This window comes from Columba livia, chromosome 3 (genome assembly GCF_036013475.1).
Source record: "Columba livia isolate bColLiv1 breed racing homer chromosome 3, bColLiv1.pat.W.v2, whole genome shotgun sequence".
NCBI classification, from domain to species: domain Eukaryota; kingdom Metazoa; phylum Chordata; class Aves; order Columbiformes; family Columbidae; genus Columba; species Columba livia.
Genome location: NC_088604.1, coordinates 91671528 through 91695157, shown reverse-complemented (window position 1 = coordinate 91695157; position 23630 = coordinate 91671528). Strand labels below are relative to the sequence as shown.

General features: G+C 42.3%; 1 protein-coding gene across 1 annotated transcript in view; it reads left to right on the top strand.

Annotated features, from left to right (window-relative positions):
- The window catches only part of LOC110360920 (uncharacterized), a 145524-nt gene that overhangs the window by 59912 nt on the left and 61982 nt on the right, over positions 1-23630 (top strand). Inside the window, exon 5 of the mRNA XM_065059775.1 lies at positions 13159-13233. Coding sequence (XP_064915847.1) covers positions 13159-13233 — 75 coding nt within the window. The remainder of the gene's footprint in view (positions 1-13158; positions 13234-23630) is intronic.

The window sequence follows — 23630 nt, the reverse complement described above, 5'->3', positions numbered from 1 at the left end:
TGTTCTACACATCTGCCTTTTCAACAAGCAGTTATGTTTATGGAAATAAAGACTTCTGGAACTGGAAATCTGGGATAACAGATTCAGGAGCCCTTACTAGATAATACGTAGTATGGCAGAGCACAGCGCTTGTAAGCACAGCACCCAAACAGATGCAACTTTGAAGCTGCTCAGGAATAATTTATAGCATATTCTCAGAGTTTGAATAATACAACTACTGATTCCCAGACGGGACAAAATTGTATTTCTTCTGTGCTCTGACCTTATTTATCTTTGAACGATTTTGTTTAAATTCTTTACCCTGACACATGTGCACGTATTTTAAGAGCGAGACAGAAAGCCCAAAAATTAGCTGACTAAAGAAGAGATGCAATTAAAACCAGTCAAGACTGAGCATGTATTATTTTTTTCCTCATGCCTCTTTTTCAAGAACGTCTATCTTTTCTGGACTTTGCACATTGAATTCAAAAGAGGTCTCTGAATCATCAGAAGTATGTTTGCATCTAGTCTGAGGGTATTCCTGTAAAATTGGAGATCTAGGTTTTCTAGGGTTGTCTGGTTTTGACTTGGACTTACTGCAACAACCCAATACAATGTTCTCACTACAAAGCAAACCAAAAACTGTATCACGGATGCACACTCAACATTTCGACTTTATGAACTCTGTCATACCAACCATGTTTTTCAGAGACCTTGAGTCTAGCTCTTACCTGCATTTGTAGGATCCACGTGGGACACGTGGTGTTCCCAGATCCTCTCAAGAGAGACACTCAGATAGGAGAAAACAGTCTGTCTAGCTCTGTAACCTTAACAAAGATTGCAGTATTTCTTTGGAGCAAAATATGCATGACATCTGGAAGCAATTATTCTTTGAAAAGTCACTCTGTGAGTCAACATTGAAAATACACTCAGCCTGAAAATGAAAACTAATAAACACTGAAGTTTCCAGTTATCCCACAGTCTGAGTGACCTGCACTGGAATCAAGTCGTTTCTAGAAAGCCTGAGCAGGGTGGGCATAAAGCTGGTCTTGGATCTCAAAGCTGGTCAAGCTGTACTGAGACAAAGAAGTGACATTTGTATGAAATCAGATGGTCAAAGAGGTTTCCTTTCTGTTATATTATGGAAATATGGGGGAATACAAGGAACCAGGTCACACTAACAGACCTTTCCCATCAAAGAACTGAATACAGCATTTTTGGATTTAGAGCCAAATTGTACTTTTTGGTGATAAGACTCGTAGTTATCTGGCCCTGTTAAAACAGTCTAATGTAGGATTGTCATAGCGCTGGAAAACCCACACTGAGAAACCAGTGTGACTGGGGTGTATTGGGCACGTGAGGGAGCATGGATGCTCTGCTGGGCTTTGCTGGCAGAGTGGCTCTCAGGATGTTTCTGGAAAGGGCAGATGCTGAACCACATCCTGGCTCTTTTAGATCTCACCAGATGTTGCCTTCAACCTTTCTGTGGTAATGTGGAAGACGCCTGAGACCTAGTTTCTCCTCCATCAGCAACATTAAGGTGTGCTTTTGTATAGCAGTTCTTAGATCAATTATTTTAGTCAAAAGCCAGGGAAGACAATGGGTCCTTACCAGGCTGTTACTAGCCTGGTTTCCCAAGGAAACATAAGTTTGGTTGTGCTGTGTCAGTCTGTCTTTTGGCCACTCTTAAGAGAAAAGTCTTCAGTTCCTTGAGTTTTGTGAAAACAGGCACTGCCTAATGAAATAACAGTTGAAGTCAAAGGCTTTTAAGTGCCTCACTTCCCATCTTGGAGTGCATCAGGGCAAAAGCCCTGATGTCACTGCATTAAGTGGTATGATAGGTGGTTAAACACCCTTTCCTGTTTTCTGCAAGACAGGAATAATATTTGCTATCAGGCTGCAGGAAATTCAACTCCTTAATGGTTCTGTAGATCCCTGGGTACCTACTGTTCTCCAGAAGGACTAGGTGGTAGTGCTGATGAACATATTTGTGCTGATAAACATTGTGCCCAATTTGCATGCCAGCTGGATCAGCTACTTACTTGCTATTCTTTTTGCAACCATAATCTTTATCATAAATATTCTCCAGACATACATCAGTAGCTCATATCGCTTGGCTGGCAAGTCTAAGACAAGCCTGTCTTAGTAAGCCAGACGGTTTGTACAAAACAAGCTGAGTCTGTACCCCTGAAAGTGGTCATTTCCTGATTCTTTTGAGTCTCTAAGCTCTTTCTCAATACCTACAGTACATCTGCAGGCAGATTATGGCAAGAATGTTATAACTCCACAGGCATTAATGCAGGAAATGGTATTTTGCTAGCTTGCATTATACCTCTTTCCAGGGAAATACTTTTTAAAAAAATAACTTCAGGTTTGGTGGGTGTTGGAGGAAGTGGTTTGGACCCCAGTTCTTAATCCTGAAACTGCATTTTGCAGCTAGAGTGAAACATTGCTGAAATGTGGATGTCACTCTGTGTTGCATTTTCATATGGAGAGGATCCAGCAGCAAAGCGTGACTCCTGTGATTGTAGAACTGTGACACAGGCAGGCAAAGAGGGCAAAAATCAACATGAGGTATGAGGAGTGAGACAAAGGAAAGACAGAGCTGCAAAGTGAGAAGTGCATGGTGGGAGGAATGGAGTTCATGTGGAGGAAAAGGAGAAGGAGTAGAGGAGTGGAAGGATGTTAAACGAGCAGAAAAAGTGCAGGTTTGCATTGCAGCTCCCCAAGAGGCCAGGGCCCTGCTGTTGAACGTATCCCAGGGATAGTCCAAGGCTCGAACTTGTACTACAGCAGGTGAGCAAAGGGGTGGCACTGGGCAGTGCTGCTCCATGCCTTCAGGAAAGGCTGGGGACTGTGCAGGTAAGGGCAGGGAAGGTGTTTTGCCAACCTGTCAGATTGTCTTGCTCCCAGTGATGCTGGTAATCAGATCAAGGGTCAGGACAGGATTTCCCTCTCACCTCAGGGCAGCAGGCAGGTGTCCTCTTGTTTTCAGCACCCTGGAGCAAGACAAGTTTCTAAGATCGTCAGGGCATTTCCCCCTGAGATCTGTTAAGAGTGGTTAAAGAACGTATGGTGGGTTGTGATGAGAACAGAAGGCACAGGGTGGCAATGGGAGGCAGAGCTTTTGTTCTTCTGCATTTTGTCTGGTGGTTACCTGCTGTGGTTCCTCCACAGTGGTCCCTATGGCACCTGAGGGGCTGTGCTGGTGAGTCCGGAGCAGCCCCTGGCCTGCCAGGTCTGTGTGGTGTGTGAGCAGGTAATTTCATGTCAGCCTTACTAAGCAGCTGGTTCACTGGCATATCTATGTCCCAAACTGCTAACTTAGTTTTTTTTCTTCCTTTAAAACTTAAAAAAGTAGAAGAATGGAGAAGTAGCAAGTATACTGAAGTCCTTGCAGACTCCTGTCTGGTGGAGACTGGTCCAGATTTCATTGTGCTTCAGTGTTTTCTTACTACTTGTATACTTGTATAGGCTTGTTGAGAAGTCCCCTAAGGGACAGAGAATCTGCTGACGTGAGTTCAGAGGGTGGTCCTTCCTATCACTGCTGTACTATCAATAGGATGCAAGTCGAAAAGACTCATAGACTCTAGATTTTGATTGCAGTAGGTCTCAGATCCAAGCTCCATGGCTACTAAGTGAGGGGATGAAAAAGACGATGTAGTGCTAAGTACCTGTATTTTTACCTTGGCACTTTGAACCAGCTATGTGAGCAGAGCTTCAGCAGGTAAGCTGTAGTCCCTGCATGCAGCACAGGAGCTGTAGAGATCTTTGGTGACCATACGACAGGCATCTTCTCTTCCTGCTGTAGCCCACAGCATCCAACTGGTGATACAAGGCATGTGGCAGACTGGATGAGATTGGTAGGGTGACATAGAAGGTATGTTTGACTCAGCTGGTTGGAACATGCTGGACACTAATGCCTTCATCTTTGAATCACTTTGTTATGCAAATAGCTGATTAAAAAGAAATAAAACTGCTTGCAATCAGATGTTGCATCAGTAGTTTGTTTCTGGTGGCTAAATGCACTTTTTAGTGTTTCTAGCCAAGCAGGGAGGCATGGGATGACTTTTTTTATTGCTCTAGCTGGAACTGCACAAACCCTAGTCTTCTCTGCAGATGCTGCAGACCCTTCATGCTGCCAACACTCACTACGGTTCCTGTTTTTGCATCAGCTCCATTCCTATGTCACCAGCTAAATAAAAGTCTGATTTTAAGCAGAGACCAGTCCCCACTCAGTTCTCACCTTTGCATTGTGGCAAGGACAGCTATTTTAGAGGCAAGCTCTTTCCAGTTGTTTGGTGCCCAAAGAGGGGGCTATGCTCTTCTGCAAATGCTGGCAACCTGCTGCACAGCTGTGTGGTGAGGTGTCTGGGAAGTGGTACCTTTAAGAAGCTCTTCCTTCTTCCTGGCTCCCGTTCTGTCTCGGTGCAGCAGGAGAGCTCTCCTCCTCTGTTTACTGTCAGTCGCTCAGAGATCATCACTTACATCACTTTCACATATGCTTTACTCTGGGTGGATAAGCAGTGATAAAAGAACTTGTTTTATTTTGGTACCTTGACCTGAGTGATTCACTCAAATAATCTGATGGCGCCTAGAAGGCATGATTAAATAGCTATGATTGATTAAACAGCAATGATGGCTCCAGCTCTACAATGCACTTTTTAAATCCTGGTCTTGGTGATACCTGGTGTGTTATCTAAACTCTCTTTCACAGGGGTTTGCCAAAGTGCACTAGAGCCCATCTGAGAAATGCCGTACTTGGGTCATTTTTTTAGATCAGGGGTGCAGTGAAGAAACAGCTTGTCCAGTTCTAAATATACTGTCCTTGACAGACATGAAATAAGACCACTGATTAAAATAGCTGCCTAGTTCCCAGCGCAAGATCTTCCTGTATAACATCAGCGTTTGGCTGCCCTTCTCATAAACTTGGAGAAGGACCGATTTCCATTTTGCTCCTTTTGAAAGGGAAGAGGTTGGAGGGTTGTCATGCAGCAGGAATGCACCAATTCTAAGAATTTCTAAACAAGACCCACTGAAATGTGAATGGCAGCAGGAGCTGGGATTTATGGGGAGATTACTTGGTTAAACGTAGCCTGAAGGAATGAAAAATGAGCAGCCCAAAAAAGAAATTTGTTGAGTATCTTGGCAGTGAAATGGAGTGGCCTGATTTATGAGCAATACTGAGTTATCTTTCTGCAAATGGATTTCTGAGTGTGTTTTTTTTTTTTTAATTTTTTCAACCCATGCCCTTTGGAGGGGCAGCTGTTGGAGACATGTACAGTTGTACCTATTGCTCGTTAAATGTAATAGGACAGGCTCTCTTTCTCTACAGGACCAGGTGGAGTGCTTGGTGGACCATCAGCTGCCACAATAGGGGTGTTAGTGGTTTCTTGCCTTCAAGCCTCCTTTGGCTGGCAGCTGGAGAGGGTGGGAAGGAGGGCTGGCTGTAGGTGTATAGAGCCCTGGGGGTCCCCACTGCAGAAGTGGGACAGTGAACCATGTGGGGGTTGGAGATGCCAGCGATCCCTACTGGGGCTGAACAGGTGTCTTGCAGGTTCAAAAACCAGGCTGGGGAGATCAAAAGGCATTTTGATCCCTTTGCTATGACATGCACTGCCAGAGGGACAGTCCACCCCCCATGACTGGCAAGGTGGCTCCCCCTCTATGTGCCGCTCCCAGTCACACAGACATGTGGCTGGAATAGCCTGGGACAAGTGACTATGAGACTACAGGAGTTATGGGTGATGAGGCCCAGCCAACCTATGAAAATGTTATGGATGAAACCATGGCTTTGTTGGGGTCTCTAAGACTTCTGCTATTGCCTTCAGTGACATCCTTAATTTTCTGTGATGATTTTTGCATGTGTGTATGTGCCAGCGTACATGCATACGTGAATCCAAGGGCCACACAGAACTACTTTCCATTGGCAAAACATTCCGTAGGTGCCAGTTCCTCTGAAATTTTCCATTCAGCTATCTGCACAAATCTAATTCTGCGTATGTCTCCAGGAGTCTTGTTTTTGCCCATGTGAAGCTGACTGTCTATAATGAAGTCATGAGTTATTTAACTAAAATAAGAACTCAGACTTCAAAATAAGAAACCCAAAACCAAACCCACAGCTATTTTTTTTTTCAAGTTCTAAAAAAAAAATCGTATTTCCTTTTTAAATGAATCTCTCACCATTTAGCATGAACTTGCAGTTCTGCAAAACACAGAGCTTTTTTCAGCAGATGCTAAACCTGAAGTCAGTGGAAGATCTAAGCAAGTAGTTGAAGGTGTGCTCAGGCACTTGCTGAATTGGGACAGAGCATTCAGGGTTTTCCTAAGATGTATCTTGCATTTCAAAGAAAGGGCCTTTGTTTTGCTAAATGGTTCGTTTCTATTTTGCTATGTGATGAGAGCTCAGGATAATCCTATGTGGAGAGGAGCAGGGAGGAGGGAAGGCTACACTTGGGAAAAGCCATTTTCAGTAGCAGAGATTTCTCTAACCCCATTTTCCTAATTATGATCAACAAATGATGACAGACAGGTTCACAGAAATTAAACCCCATTATACGGCACAAACAAGTCAATGAGGCCTGGAGTTGGACCCTACTTTAACATAAGTAAAATAACGATCCCCCATGGCTTTTAATTCCTTTTTATTTAGTTACTTAATTGAACCTGTGCTGTTCTTCATCTGTAATTGATTACCGCACAGAAAAGGTAATGAAACAGAAAACTTTATTTTCTGTCCAGTGATTTTTATGGTTATCATGGAAATGTTTTTACTGCTTCCTTTTGGGACATAAAAATTCTCAATATAAACAAAAGGAAATCAGTGTTAGTTAATTGAAGACATTTACAGGATTGGAAGATTTTTTTTTCTTTTTTTTTTTCTTTTTTTTTTTTTTTTCTTTGTAGGTCATCTCAGATTTTTCAGAATGAGCATTAATCTGGCATTTTATTGTCCCTTTCTTTTTTCAAAGCTGAATCTACAAAGTTTGGGAACCTGGTCCAAAATGCACTGAAGCCAAATGGGAGTTGTTCCATCTAATTCAGTGTCTTTGGATTATGTTTTAAAGCATACATTTAAGACGTATTTATGTATACACACAAAAATATGCCTATCTGCTCCACGTGGCATTTGTCATGACTGGAATTAATCTCTGACCAAGATGAGGAATTTTTTTTCCTAGATTTTAAAGAAAAGTTGATATTAATTCCCCAGTTCTATTATCTCCTTTAAATCTTATTCTTCTCGTGCTTCTCTCTGTTTCTTTCACTTGTGCAAAATGAAGAAAAACAAGCTTCACATGTTCCATCTTGTCATCTTCTCCCTTTTTATTTGGGGGTCTTGGCAGCCTTTGGCAGGGCAAGGGTCTCATGGACACAGTTCACCCTGTCCCCAGCACTGTCCCCAGCTTCCCTACCCTTGGTGAAGCTCTGGGTACTTCTCCATGATGCAGAGAGCTGGCTGAGAGTTCAAGGACTCAACTCGGAAAGGCTAAAGTAGTTGCCAGTTTTCCCCACCCTTTGCCTTTGTGCATGCAGCTTTTTGCCTTGAAGCAGTTTTAATAAAGACTATGTCACAACCTGATGTTGGCATAGCATGAGCAACATTATTCCATCTGTTCCTAGGGAATATGTAAAAACACGTGTTAATATAACATTTAAGGTTCCAATTTTCAACAGTTAAAAATCAGGCGGCACTGAAGTTGCAGAAGAGCTTTGAGCACCAATCCTTGGACACGAAGGCTCTGTTAGCTATTTCAGTTTGGGCAGCCAAATTCATTGCTTTCTGTTGATAGTGTTGCAGAGCTGATATTTTAAAGACTATTCAGTCTCTTACCGTAGAGATGAATGAGGGCTGTAAAATTGTGTTTGCAAACATTCATCTTAACTTCCATGAGAATTAACCTTACATTAGGCGGAGGGCTTGAGCATGCTAACTGTAATATTTTGCCAAACTCAGATTGGTGTAAAAAAAGAGCTTTAAAGGGAATATTCAGTGCTTTTGTGAATTAGGGCCTTAACACCTATTTTTTTTTGGTGTGAATAATCATAAAGATACATAAGGAAGAGTTTTTACTAAACATAACATTTAAACAGTGATTATAGAGTATCCTGTCAGTGCAATTGCGGTTATTTGTGCCAAAAGTCTCATTTTAAGAGTTATGTTGGTACAGCCAGGAGACAAAGCGATGCAGCATGTGGCTTCCTGGCATTCATACCTAGTGAGAACAGCTTTCACTCAGTGCTGCAAACTCAAAACAATGTTTGCTGGGAGATATCTATCAACACAGAGCAGTATTAAGCCAAGGTATGAACCTGTACAAACAAGTGATCAAGAAGTGAACAAGAAAAGGTGCTTTATAGGACCTGATACTATGAGCAAGGAAGAGCTGTTTGGAGACATGAAATTTGGAGGCAGTCTGGGCTACAGTGGCCATGAGATTGTGGAGTTGAAGACCCTAAGAGTGGTTCAAAAAAGTAGGACCACAGTCCTGGGTTTCAGGAGGGCAAAATGCATCCTCTTCAGAGATCTGCTTAGAAGTATCCAATGGAATATGGTCCCAGAGAGAAGAGGGGTCCAGGAGAGATGAGTGCTCAAGAAAGGACCATCCCAAAGAGTAGGAAATGAAGCCAAAGTGGCAGGAGGCCTGTACAGATGAGCAAGGAGTGCCAAACTGAATGCAGACATACAAAGGAAGTATATAATGTTGAAGCAAGAGCAGGTGACTCAGGAGGAATGTAGAGATGCTGCCCAGTCTTGCAGGGATGCGGTTTAGGAAAACCAAGGCTGACCTGGAGTTGAATCTGGTAAGGCATGTGAAGGGCAATAAGAAAGGAATTCTGCAAGTACCCAAATAGCAAAAGGGAGGAGTAGGGAACAAGTGGGCCTGCTGCTGAATGGCACAAGGGAACTGGTGACAAATTACATGGAAAAGGCCAAGGTGTACTCAACGCCTTCCTTCCTTATTCTTTACTAGGAAAATCACCCTTCAGAAATCTGAGACCTCTGAGACAAAAGGGAAAATCTGGAACAAAGAAGACTTGCCCTCAGTGAAGGAGAACCAGGTTAGGGAGCACTTGAATAAACTGGACATACATGAGTCTGTGGGACCTGACATGATGCACCTGTGAGGGCTGAGGGAGCTAGTTGATGTCTCTGAGAGGCCACTCCTTGTGATCTTCAAGTGGTCATGGTGACTGGGACAGATTCTCAGTGACTGGAGCAGAGCAAATATCCCTCTGTCTTCAAGAATGGCAAGAAGGAAAATCTGAGAAACTACAGGCTGATCGATCTCACCTTAGTCCCTATGAAGCTGATGGAGAAAATTGTCCTGGAAAGCATTTCCAAATGCTTGAAGGATAAGAATGTGATTTGGAACTATCAGCATGGATTTATGAAGGGGAAATCTTGTTTTACCAATGTAATAGCCTTCTACAATGACATGACTAGTGGGGTGGATGAAAGGATGGCAGTGGCTGTTGCTTACCTCAACAACAGTAAAGCCTTGGATGTTTTCCCCTGTAACATTGTCAGAGACCAGCTGACAAGATAGGGACTAGATAAGTGGACAATGAGGTGAACTGGAAACGGCCGAATGACCAAGCCCAGAGTGTTGTGATCAGCGGCACAAACTCCATCTGGAGGTAACTACCTAGTGGTGTACCCTGAGGGCCAGCAGGGGAAACGGTACCGTTTAATGTCTTTATGACTTGGATGGTGGGACAGAGTGCACCCTCAGCAAGTTCGCAGATGACACTGAACTGGAAGGGGTGGCTGATATACTGGAGGACCTCAACAGGCTGGAGAAATGGGCAGAAAGGAGTTTCATGAAGTTCAGCAAAAGAAAATGTGCACATGAGGAGCAACAGTCCATGGCACCGGTGCATGCTGGGGTCCAACTCGCTGGGAAGCGGTTTTGCGGAGAGGGACCTAGGAATCCTGGTGAACAACAACCTGACTATGAGCCAGTAGAGCACCCTCATGACAATAAAAGGCTAACAGCATCTGGGGCTGCATTTAGGAGGAGTGTAGCCAGCATGCTGGTGGAGGTGATCCTTCCCCTCTACTCAGCATAGGTGAGGCCACACCTCGAGTGCTGTGTCCAGTTCTAGGTTCTCAAGTTTGAGAGAGATCTGGAAATACTGGAGTAATTCCGGTGGAGAGCCGCAAGGGTGATTACGGGACTGGAGTATCTCTCATATGAGGGAAGTCTAAGAGAGCTGGGTGTGTTAAGCTTGAAGAGAAGGCTCAGAGGGGATCCTATCAATGTGTATACATATGTCGTGGGAGGGAATGAAAAAGGAACCAGACTCTACTCAGTAGTGCCCACTTGGGGGATAAGAGGCAATGGACACAAGTTAAAAAGAGGAGGTATAATACCATTTGAACAGGAGGAAACACATTTTCACTGTGAAGGTGGTCGAACACTGGCACAGTTTGCCCAGAAATTTTGTGGAATCTGCATCCATAGAGATATTCAAATCCCAGCTGGACACAGCCCTGGGCAACCTATGCTAGTTGACTGTGCTTGAGCAGGGAGGCTGGACAAGATGACCTCCAGAGGTCCCTTCCAACCTCAACCATTCTGTGATCTGCTAGTTTCCTATTTAAATAATCATCAGTTCACAGAGCAGAAATGATACTGTACAACAGGTGAGTCACCACACATCATGGTTATTAAATTTTTAACAGTAGAGTAGGGAGTTCAGAACAAGAGTAGTTTGTTGGATTTTTTTTTTTTTTTTTTTGGTGAAAGCTCTTTAGTCAACATTTCTAAAGAACAAACTCATATTGTGAATGATCCATTAACAAAACTTAGATTAAATGTGTAGTACCTATGATTAATGATTCAAGCAACTCTGCTACTGCTATGTTGCATGACTCTGTACTAGCATCTATAGCCTTTGGTTTGATCCCTAGTGATCAGCAGAAATTGGTTGGATTCAAGCAGCTGTTGCGGTTGAGACGGACAAATGATGTAGACCAAGTTCTTAAGTACAAACAGCAGTCTCCATTTATTGACACAAGTGCTTTTTTATACAGTCTTTACCAGTTCATGTGCCTTTTTTGCTATTGGTTACAAGTTATAGCAGTAACATCTCATTGGCCAATTTTGCTATAATCAATGTTACTCTTTTACTCCCTTCTCTCTCATGGGTACATCCTTAACATCTCTGGATACTCCTTTACTCCCATCTTTCTCATGGGTAGACCTTAATATCTTCAAGGCCAATCTCTGTTCCCATGCCCTCCATCAGGGAATCCATGGACCCACCATAGTCCCCCACAAGCAGCTGATTCCTATAAAAATATTCCTGTGAATGTATTCTATCATACATAAGTAGTTCAAGGCCTCTTTCCCATCCATCCTTGGATTGTTATTGTATTAAGTCCGTTCCTAAAAAAAAACCACCCCAAAACAAAAACAAAACAAAACAAAACACTGTCTTTTTAACAGATATCACACAAAATTAGTGAAGAAAGAAATTTATTTTAGAAAATAAATATTTATGCTAAGTATGGATAACATACTCAAAGCAATCACAAGTAAATGCGATCACATCCTTTGATGTGTGCAGTGCATTCAATATAGACATTGCTGCTTATGCAAAACCTTTAGGTAGCATGAGATTCTGAGATTATTTTGATGGTGGTGGCATTGGTGGCAGCAGGGAGGTTGTTTTTTTAATTATTTATTCTGGGTGTTAGGATAGTTTACTGTGGATGCCATAGCAAAACATAGTAAGATAGAGAAGAACGTCATTTTATCATGGAGTAGCTGTCTGTCTGATATGGTGCTGTCTGATACGGTTTCTTGCAAACAAATCCAAGCCCACGCTGAGAAGTACCCTCTCTCTTCCTCCTCACTTGTTTTATGAACGTGGCTCCACTTGATGCCGGTGGCATCCCCAGCAGCTCTGGGGTGCCCCTCTGAGAGCAGGGTAGACCTGCTCCCCAGCTCCTGGCAGTGTTCCTCTGTGAGGGAGGACCCAGAAGACCTCTCAAATGTGCCTTATCTTTTTTTGTTTTCATGAGGTGTGACTCATCAGAGTCAATCTAACTGTAACCTTGTAAAAATGGCTTTTCTAGAGCCATGGAAACTGCAAGATCCCATTACAAGCCATTTCATTTTCGGTGACTAAAGGAAGGACAGCAGTAATCAGACAAGAGGAAATTCTTAACTCTTTCTCAGGTTCCCTTTTTCCTCTTTGGTAAAAACAAAGCTCACGAGTAAATGAAAGTCAGCTCAGATGGGTATTCGTTGTACATGCCGCACCAGTGCCTTAGTTGACAGAAGACTGCCAAGTGTTTGTTCAAGTTCTTTAGTTTTCCTTCCTGCAAAAACCGTTTTCCGCTTGTAAGACATATTTCAGCTACTCCAAAGATCTCAAAACAGGTTTTTTTTATAATTTTTTTTTTTTATTTAATTCCCATTTATGATTTTATAGATCATATAAGAGAAAACGGTATCAAGTTTGCAGAGTGGATCCCTGAGCAGACAAGCAGACCCTCACAGACAGATGATAGAGCAAGACAGTGCAGTCAGTGTAGCCCAATTCTGCAGACAAAATTGCACACTTGGGGCTCAGGAGGTCTGGCTCATTAATTTAGTTGTAGCAAATAAAGAAATGAAGAGGGTAAGAGGGCAAATAAACACAGAAACACACTTTTGAACTGACAAAAAAATTGAGCTGCATGTGCTGTTGGCTCTGTTAATGTAAGTGATTCAATATAGACCAACTTTCAGACCTATGCAGAGCTCTTGTAAAATTACTGTGAGCAGTATGCTGAAAAATGAGGCATGGGACTTATAAGCAAGGGCTGGGAACTAAGCTTAAGGTTGGCAGGATGGGCAGTGCGTGACTGGCGGGTGGTGGGCTGTGCAGCACCATATGCGCTTGAATTATCAAGTGCTTTTTACTGTCTGCTGGGGGCCTATATTTAACTTAGGACGACTATATACGTACACAAGAGTCTGTGTTGTAACGGGCTCTGCAATGTGTTTAATATTGAAGGAGGACTGTTGCTCATGTCAGTGACCTACCCAGACAAAGCTTCACTAAGTGACCCTAAAATTGATAGCTCTGCCTCGATTTACAGCAGCAAAGTGTCTGGTCTTGCTTGGGTCTACTTCAAAAATGTCACTGTTTCTCCATATTTTCACCTTATGAAATCTCCAGGGATGTACCAAACTCACTCACGGCTTACCTCTGCCATAGGAGTGAACAGACTTGGGGAAACTATAAACAGCACAGGTAAGTGGGGTTAATGTTCTTGTGGTGGTTGTTCTTTTGTTTTGGTTTGTGTTTTTGTTTGTTTGTTTGTTTGTTTTGGTTTTGTTTTTTGTTGTTGTTGGTTGGTTCGTTGGTTGTTTTTTTTCAGTTCTTCATTTGCCTTAGTCTAGAACATTTCTAAAAATGGCTTATATTTGCAGATGAGGAGATAACTATCAGGGACAAATGGACATCTGTGCAGTTCTTCCCAGGCACAGCCTGGGGGAATTTAAGAACCTGTTGTAGCCACAGGAATGTTTTTTTCCTACCTCAAGTAGCTGTTGCTGTTATAGGAAAGCTGTTCTAAAAAGTTTCCCTGTGTCAAGGACAAAGTGAGGCTTTTAATACCAGTCCTTAAAAATTACAGATACTGAGGCTAGAGGACCCCATAATTCAGAATGAGACATGGGCTCCCCATTAGCCACCTGATATTGTGCCTGGCCTCTGGGTCACCCAGAGAAGTCCTTGCCAGGCAGCATTGTCCCAGGTCTGAGAACCAGCTGCCCCTTCCAAGCCCAGTGCCACAGCCAGCAGGGGTCACCAAACTGGTGAGGTCTTGTGGATGCTGTGGGAAAGCTATGAGTCATGAATATCATTTTCTGTAGCATCACCTTGTAGGGATACCCACCTAGGACTGTCTAAAAGCAAAGGCTGTGCCATCTCTGAGAACACACATGACGAAACTCAGGGGCTGTATCTTCAAACAAACTGATTAAATGAGAAGAGCACTACCAGAAGGTCTGAGTCCTTTGGACGTCCAGCTCATTTGTACCGTTTAGATCTATGTACCTGTCATTTTGCTTTATTTTCATCGAGTAAGGAAAGGTGATGAACACTAAGGAAATGAGCTGAAGTGATCCCATGCTGGATGAATTGAACATAGTGACAGACTAGCGGCAAGGGCAGGCTCCCCTGACTAGAGCAGTATACAGGTGATAGATGTGATGAAATACACACATGCCTCTGTCCCATGGATTTTACTGGAGTTAAGACACTTCTGCCTGTGACAAGTGATGAGGGATTTTTTCACGTTTCCTATTGTAAAATCTTTCACAGTGCAGATGTGTTCTGCATGGTCTTCAGTATCAGCAAAATAGGTGTCTCTCAGAAGCCTCGGAGAGAAGCATAAGAACATTTCAACAAAGTGATGACTAACACCATTCTCTTTCCTATACTTTGTTATTGATCCTCTTAATGGCCTGCATTTATTGACTTCCTTTTTGCAGTGCCAGGGGATCATTAACTAGGCATTCCTTAATATTTTGGATCTAGAGGTTTTGTCACTAAAGATTAATGTAATTATACTTTCATTAGCTTGCTTCTGTTGTTTTTCTTTTCACTGGCTGGGAATTTCCTACAAGAAAATGATCAAAGTAATTCTATCCCACACTGTGGTGATGAGTCCCAAGGACAAAAGTAGGCTTCATCATTTTTAGTACAGAGCTAAAACATTTCATCTGGGGATGTCCAAAGACGTATGACAGGCTATGCCAGAGGTAGAACTCATCCATTCAAACCCAAAAGTAAAAGGGGGCTTCAAGTTTCTGTGAAACAGAGCTTAGATACTGCAGTCAGCATTTTGCCTGGCTCTGGAAGTAAGTGCTGACAAAGTCGATGTGGTGTACTGTGCAGTGAACCATATATCACAGTATCCATTCAAATCCTAGTGCAAATACTGAGTATTTGAAGACTCTGGAACAGAGTTTGGAACAGAGAGTATGTGATAAGTGTATACATAGCACACATAGCAGCTGATTGGAAGACAATCAGATGAAAATATTGTTATGAAGGTCAAGTAAAAATCTAGCTTCTTGCCTAGCCATCTTAGACAAATGAAACAGCATAACCCAGGGAATATTTTAAAAAATTGTTTCTCTTTTTGCTTAGAAGGAGCATGGTTTACTCTCCTGCTTTTTCTTGACTGGCCAACAGGTGAATTCAGAGTGAACAGGTCAGCTCAGACATAAGAAGCACCTAAAGCTACCAAAATAAATGTGTCAATGTTCACAGAAGTTTTTCATAAAAACCAGCCTATGAACATTCCCAGTGCCCCTGGTTACTGAAAGCCCCGTTTTTTAAATGTAGCTGAAGGAGGCTTCAGGCTGTGGCCCTCCAGACACAAACAGATATCTCCTTTAGAGAGGACATAAACACATCATTGTTCATGGAAAAAACCTGAATCTTTTCCCCACTCTTATCTAGTGGGGAAAATTTGGCCCGAAGCTTTACATTTAGAGTGCCATTGATTTAGCAGCACACAGAGATTTGGATCCTGATGTAAGTCACTTAAACAGGTGCCACATCATATTAATTGCAAACAAAAGGCTTACTGCACCACCTATCTGGTTGCATTAGTCAAAGTTAATGAATTATTTATTTATTAAGACACGTACTCCAGTGTCTGCACATTCCGCTGGAAACTGTTCACAAGGCAGCTCAGGCCCTTCAGCTCAGCAGAAGCATAAACCTAACTATTGCCAGCAGAGGTGGGAAGCACAGGAGAAGGGAACTGAGGCAAGTTTTCTGTACTGTTATTTTTTCAACCGTTTTAGCAATTCCCCTTATGTTGAACTGCAGCACTGGCTGATCAGTTTTCTGTGCCATTATCCTGGCAGCACCTGGGACTTTGCTTCCCTCTAGGTCAACAGCTGGAAGCTTATTACCCTTGAGTCTTACCCATTGCCACCTATACGCAATATACAATTTTCCTCTGGTTTACTGTGTGCTGCTTCTGCATTTCTGCAAGTTAACCAATTTGTGATCTTAATTTTAAGTGAGTGCTTAGATCTTGGGTGTTAGGCCATGCTTGGAGAAAGGAAAATAGAAATGGGTTACTGAATATTCCCTTAGCACCTTTCTGAATTTGTCCTATAGTAGTTTTCAAACCTATAGTAGTCTTTTCCAGGATTTATTTACTACTAATATTAACAAAGCAGGCAAGTATGTCCAGTTACATTGCCCTTTATAAAGCCTCTGCCATTTGTTGTTGTTTCTTTCAGCATTTAGCAGATACCTGGATACTCTTTGCTATTTTCTCTCTCATTTCCTCTTATATCCCCAGGAAAATAACACTGGTGCTGGTGTCTGATCAGGGATGCTACATTTGCCATAACTTTCAGCAATGTGCTTTCTGCTCAGGGGAGGGAGTGAGGTCCGGTGTCTGCCAGGCAATCTCAGACTTTCAAGTAGGGTGTCCTGGGCCCTTCCTGATTTGTCTCCTGATGTGTTTCATGTCCTGTGTGCGAGCAGAAAAGCTGTTGCACTTTTTAATGACCGTCTGTAGTTTGGTTTGAGATTTGAGAGTGATAATTAGGCTCTGAGAGCTGAGCCTGGTTTCACAGCCCCTCTGCAGTGTTGCCTTGCAGTCCTGACAGAACGAGGAGCACCAAATCCACGTTTTGATACCAAAGCAAAAATGCATCTTGGTGCGTGAATACAGCCACAACTATTCGTATGTAGTCCCCTGTCAGACCGAAGCTGTCACTTTGCAGGATGGGGTGTTTCCCCTGAACTGCTGCTCCTGTGCAGGTGCAAAGCTGTTGCCCTGTCAGTGTGAGGCGGGTTTGCACGCTGTCACCAGGTTGCTCCTGTCTCACCATCATGCGTTTCCATGAAAGCATGTGTGTGCTAAAAAGACATGCGTCGGTACAATCAGGTTTATGTGCATGTGTGCCATCCACTGCTCGTGTGGTGCAGAGCATCCTTTAAAAGGCAGGTCACACCTCAGAGTTAAAATTGAAATAGTTATTAGCAGGAAATGATTAGAAGGATTATTTGGTGTAAATACAGCTTTGTACAGTAATTCATATTCCTAAAAGTGCTTAATTCCTTAAGACTTCATTTGCTCCATTTTGGATTTTGTAGTAATAATACAAATGCAAAGTTTCATTTTGCTGTGTGGCCATTTGCAGTCCTACAGTCTAATTTTTTTACACCAGCCTGGACAACTGTTTGCGGTGCAAGGCAGGTGGACACAAGTAGATGAAGAACTAGGGATGAGAGGATGTGACACAGGATATGAGCAATCCCTTGTCCAGGGCTCAGCCCTTGACATGACTTGGGAAAGGCAAGCAAAAATCTGGTAAGAGCAGGTCATTCAACCAGAAAACTCTGATTAAGAGCAGGACATATGATGTAAGATTAGATGATTTCATTTTCCAGTTCCAAACTGCACGCTATGTTGTCATTTCAAAGACCACAGAAGAGATAAATTGGGCCAAAATAATCTAAAATCACACAATACACCTGCCTTTTGTTGGAGGCCATGGGCCATAGAAGCTGAAACAAATGAATTTTAGAATTTGTCTTTCTTCTTTGAGTTTCCTGACTTCAAAAGTGAGGACTAGGATTTTTGGATGTCTTTCACATAGGAGTCCCTTAGGACTTCATTTACTGATGCTTTTGATGGTTTTGATCTTCAAGTGAAAGGTCCAGTAGAATGACAAGTGGCTGCAATTAGTAAAGCAAAATCATCTCTCATTTTAATATTCAGTACTTTGACTTGGCTGTTATGATCATGTATATAATTTTCACTTGTCACTGCTGATATCTGGATTCAGAGGAGAAGGTTGTAGCCTGATGAACAAAGCAACAACTGCTTGCCATTTGGTTTCTTCATAGAGGTTGGATGTGGCAGCATCTTGTTGTCATGATTGTTGCCTGACCGAGCTGGGAAGTTAAATATAATATTTCATTATGATGATTTCGATACTTGCACTATTCTCCTGCAGATTCATAAGTGAAGACATCACAAAACAAACCAAACCTCCCACCAACAATTGTTTGTGTGTAAATTGCCTACATATGTTTCTTGTTCCCGGTTATGCACGGGTTTCTTTTTAATATAACTCTTGGCATGACAAAACCCATGCTGGTGACATTATTAGTATTGTTGGCCTAGAATGTTTTCAATAACACCAAGTTTGTTGGGAAAGAGCGTGAATTAGTTGTCAGTTCTTGAGAAGTCAAAATTAATTGCTGATCAAATGTTTAAAATATGGCTTGTATTAGCAAAGGGTTTCCATATAAATTCTTTCTCGAGACCATTAGGCAAGAAGCCAAAAACTGGCAGCACGGCAGCTCTGCTCAGCAGCCACAGTTTGGAAGTCGGCTCCAGGCTTCTATTCTGAACTGAAATTCTCATGTTTTTCAGATTTTTTTTTTTCTTTTTAATTTTCATTTTGGTAGGAAAAACTGAAAATAAGTTTAGACCAACCTGAAATAAATCTTTTCCCAATTTTTTTCCAGGAGAGTTGTCAAGCTGACAATTCAGTTATTCTACAGTTCCATATATTATATATGATAGATATATCTCATATATTATGCTCCATATAAATCTATAGTCCCTATGAGACTCTGCTGCATCAATCCACCTTATTTCATAGCCATTGTAAAATGGGTGTAGAATCAAAGTATTTTTTGCAGTTGCCTCTGAAAAAAAAGTGGATTTTTACCATTGAAACCATAGAAAAAAAGGAGAGTAAACCAGAGTAGAAATTTTTTAGTGAGTTCAGTGCTAAACATACTGTATTTTTACAGATGAACCTATGCTTCCTTCCTGTTTGTGCTGAGATGATCAGCCCGTCAGTACTGTTCTTCCCTTCTTCTGACTTGCACGTGTCTCTCTTGATAACATAGTGTGCAAACCGATTAGTCACACTCTGCTGAAGTACTGTTAATCTAATAAATAGGTCACTGCTAGGTCAGGGAAAGGAGAGGAGAAAGAGAGATTTACTGTGGGAAGAGACACTGGTGCTACACAGGAGCCCACGGGTGATGGGGAGTGGAGGCGGTGATGCTTTCCACTTCATCGGCACACCAAGGTCAGAACTTTCCTTCTGCAGCTGTGTAGGAAAAAAAAAAGTTAATCCAGGATTAATGACGTCAAAGTCCCTTAACACAGAGTTAGGAGTTCAGGATAGATGTTCCCAGGACAGCAGACCACTTGGGTCATTTGTCTGTACTAGCACGGCAGTTCAAAGGTTCTTCAGCCTCCTTGTCCAGGACCTTTTGCTTACTCTAAAAGCAAAATGTGAAACTTACTTGTTCCAGTGGCTGGCAAAGGAAACTGACCTATGGCCCCTGTAACCTCCCATGTCTCTGCTTAGCTCCTCAGCAGATTCCCAGAAGTATCTGTCTGAAGGCGTACACCAGAGTGGGTTGACCCTTTATGGCAAACAGTGTCCTTCTCCAAAGCAAATTCATTTCCCCATTTGCTGGCTTAAATGTTTCTCTGTGCTCATTTCTTTACCTACACTGTCATCATCCGGAATTTGCCTTCAAGTTAATCTCATCAGTTAATGTCCATACAATGCTTGAAAAGCCTGAAGTACTACAATTCATTATTATTTCTTTTGTTTTCTTCCTGATATTCTCTCCAAGTCCAGATCACACAGGGCACACATCTTCCTCTGTAGCCTATTGTCTTACATTTGAACAACTGATCCCTGTTTTCAATTCAGTCCTATTTAACTCCTGTGTTGCTGGAAGTACATTGTGTAGCTGGGGAAGGGTTAATTGCTTCAAATCATAATCATGGTACTGGCTGTATGGGTGCTTGGTAAAGCCGGTGAATACACATCTGCTGCATTTCTGCAGTATCTGTCTAGCACAGTATTATCTTCTGATAAGTGGAACCTCTCCCTCTCTCTTTCCTTCCTTTTGACCTACTTGCCTGTTGGCCACAGACCCCCCAGGGTCCTCTGTGGTTTTGCACCAGAGCATCAGGAAAAGCAGGAACATACCATACATAGTTGAAGATTTGGGACATGAATTTGTGCTAGAAGCTTCTATGGAGCATGTGTGAGTTACTAAAGGAGAGGATTGGATTTGCAGATTCTTTTTCTTCCTGCCCCCAAAGGCTCGTAGTGGAATATTTTACATGAGTTTTTACCCTTTAGATGCAAAGGCTTTGTCAGTGGCAAATATCAGGTCCTTGCTCCAGAGCATGTGGTTCAGAGTTGCTTGTGCAAGGATCTTATAAGCATAAAATTGCAAACAACAGCTTTTGCTTTGGAAACAGACCAACTGCTTTGCTGAAAGTATTCCAAAAAGTTTTCAGGCTGGACAGAGCCATTGAGGTCGATTTAAACACAGTGGTTACAGCCTGGCAAAAGGAATGGGCTGAGAGCAGGAAGTGCTGAGTGCCAGGGTCCATTACATTAAAGAAATTGTTTGCAACAGTCCTTGTTCTGGAGTAACAGTAAGAATCCAGCTAGGGCAGAGAGGCAAAAAGCCCCACTCTTCTGTGGTAGTTTAGTTTCCTGAGGGACAGATCTATTTCCAGCTGAGAAGTATTCAAGTAAACTGCTCTTGTGGTATTGGAGGTAATACTTTTAGTGGGCACATGTGAGCCTGGTTGCAGTGGAAATAGCAGGTGCCCAAATTTTCTTTGCTATGTTCATTGCAGCTGGCACTGGTGATGCTCTGCATTAAGGAAGAAGACCCAGTAAAGCATGGCATTGCTTGTTTTCCTCATCTCTTGATTTTCCAACCTTCTTACACTCACTTTGTTCCTGCATAGAGAAAGACAACACAGGACAAAAGGCCCATGAAGCTGTGAGAACCACACTCGAAGCTGTTGTCCAGGCTATGAACTCAGAAGATAATGAAATATTTTAAATACGATGCTTGGCTAGATCGGGGGTGAGGAGTCACATAATGGAGGTCTTTGACTTTATTTCAGGTACTTTACCTGGCTCTCAGCTGTCACTTTTCTGACCCCTGACAACTCCCACCTGTGACTTGATTCTCAAACTTTCCTATTTTGCCCATGCTGTTTGCTTACTGGGTTGCTTTGGCTGAGGAGATGACCTGTTTATACTATAACACCCATTGGATGAGTTTGGTTTTCCTGGGAGACTTGCCAGTTGTGGCTGAAATCTCTGAACCCTTAAGCTAGAAACCCATCAAAAGCCCTTTGAAGTTGGTAAACACAATGGTCTTATTCCTCCCCCAGACTCTTCTGCGCCCTTTGCACTTCAGTGAAAACATCTCTTGTCAGACCAGCGATCAAGCCCGCCCATGTTTCTGTTCTGCAAACACGACCTGGACCCTTTTCCATGTTGGGGGTCATGGCCCGTGCGCACTCCAGACCTCTCTAGCAGGACCCTCCTGCCCTGCTGAATCTGCTCACACCCATGGGATGGCAGCCGCTCGGAAATTCGAATTTCTGCTTCAACAAAAGCTTTGAGTTGATTTCTGGTGAGGAATAAAAGTTCACCAAAGCTGTTAATTTTGCGTTAGTGACCTTTTTCCCCCCTAAATGCAGTCTTGAACCTGAATCACCTCCAGCATTTAGGAGTGTGCTAGAAGCAGCAAGAAAATGCAGTGTGCACTGTGAAAGCAACAGAAAAATGGATCAGACTGTTCTTAAAATTAAAAGACTGACCAAAACATCATTATGAGGTATGAAAACACAAGTGACTCATGGCCTAGAATGGGCTAAATAGCAAGAGAAAAAAGCTTCTTATTTCAGTTCTCTGCTGGGGACAGAAAGTTGATTCTTCACTACTGACTGGTTTCTTTTCCCTCTTCAGTGAGTTACTAGCTGCAATTTATGATGAAATCATTAGTTTGGGAAATTATTACTTTTGGGGAAAGAATTATGAAAAGAGATCCTCCCTTCATTCATCAAGCCAATGAGAACAGCATTCAGAAAATTCTGATATCATGAGACAGGCTAGCCTTCCATTTTTTTGGCTGTTTATCCTGGAAACGGGTTGAGCAGTGCCCTTGAGTCTTTTTCTTCTTTTCCCTCTAAACATTAGCAAAAAATATATTGTTTTAGTATGAAAACCAGCTTACCTTTCACAGGTGACCTTTTGTCTTTGGCAAAAAAGTTTTTTGCCACATCTTTTTGAAAAGTCTTGCATTATTTATAATAAGTAGTTTGCCAGGACAAATCTAGTTTAAATCAAATTCTAGCAAAAATGTCCAGCTTCTGTGACTTGAATTCAGTGCTGCCATGGATGGATACGCCCTAGCCAAGGCAAAGGATTGAGATTTTGGAGCAAAATGTGCCAAAAGACAAGGTCAGGACAGAGTTCTGGCACCCAAAGGCATGGTCTTCTATGTTGCAAGAAACACTGGGAGGAACTGTTTTGTTCCTAATACTGTTGTGACTGTGTCTGTGGTGTTTTTATGTATGTTGAGGGCAGAGTTAAAGCTGTGTGGGTGAGCATTTCTACCAAGAAGCCTTTAGGAAAAACATACATCCACGACCATAACCCTGCTGGAATTAAGGCTTCTTCGGAAGCAGGAATGTATTTGTGACTCTCATTAATATGTTCAGCAATGAGTTCAGTGTACCTGTGAGACAGATTAGATGTTTTCCTCCATCATCCAGTGTTATGTGAAGCTGTTTTGCTGATACAATGCAGAGAACAGAAACTTGTCCAACTTTGGTTCCAAGGGCCCAGACTAAAGGGTCCAATTAGCAGTCCTGTAACTGATATGTTACCGTATGGTGTTAGGGAAGATGGATGATGGCTGTGTTTGGGAAGATTGTTTTCATAATTTAGGAGAGAGAAAATCAGCTCACTGTTGATCCAGATTTTTTCATAAGTAGTTTGGAAGTCCTCTGTGGGTTCAGCTGAAAGGCATTTGGAGTCAAGGAGAAAATGTATGTTGATGTACTTGGATTTTGGTGAGAAAGCAATGTCTTACGATCATCCTGGTCCCACAGCCTCACCTAATAAAGCAGTTCACAATTAATTGGCAAGTTTGGGAAGAGTTCAATCACTCTTTTCGAGCTTATTCTTTTACAAATTTACAATATAATTAGACACACAGCAGTAGTTTAGTCCAAGAAGAACTGCTTGAATGCCATTAGGAGACGTATTGTATCCAAATGCTGCCAGTGTTAGCTAAAACTAGAAGCTTGAGCCAAACTGAGAGACACAATTTTTCCTTCCTTCCTCCTTCTATTTTTCACTCTTTTCCTCATCACTGCAACTAAAAATAATGTGCCCTGCTTGCCTCATTTGCTAACTAAAACATGTATACCTGCCTGTTAAGCTGTAATTTTAGCTTCACTTTGATTGATAGCTCAAGTAGGAAAGGTTTGAATTTTCTTCTTGTACAGATGCATTTAAATTGCTTGGCAAGGCTGTTCGATGTATTGCCTTTGCAGTCATCTTGCAGACTAGAGCTTCCCCAGTGACTGAAAAAAGTTTAAATGAATTTAATGAATTTTGGATTTGGGGTTCTTTTTTTTTTTTTTAGTAAGTGTTTTAATAAAGCACTGGGTGTTTTGGAATGGTACATGCATACCTTCTGAGTGAAGTGCAGCCAGAGCTACAGCTGCAGCTCTCTCCCTATACGTGTTGCTCAATAGGCTTCTGGGAGATGATGGAGCAGACTGCTGGGACTGCCAGGCA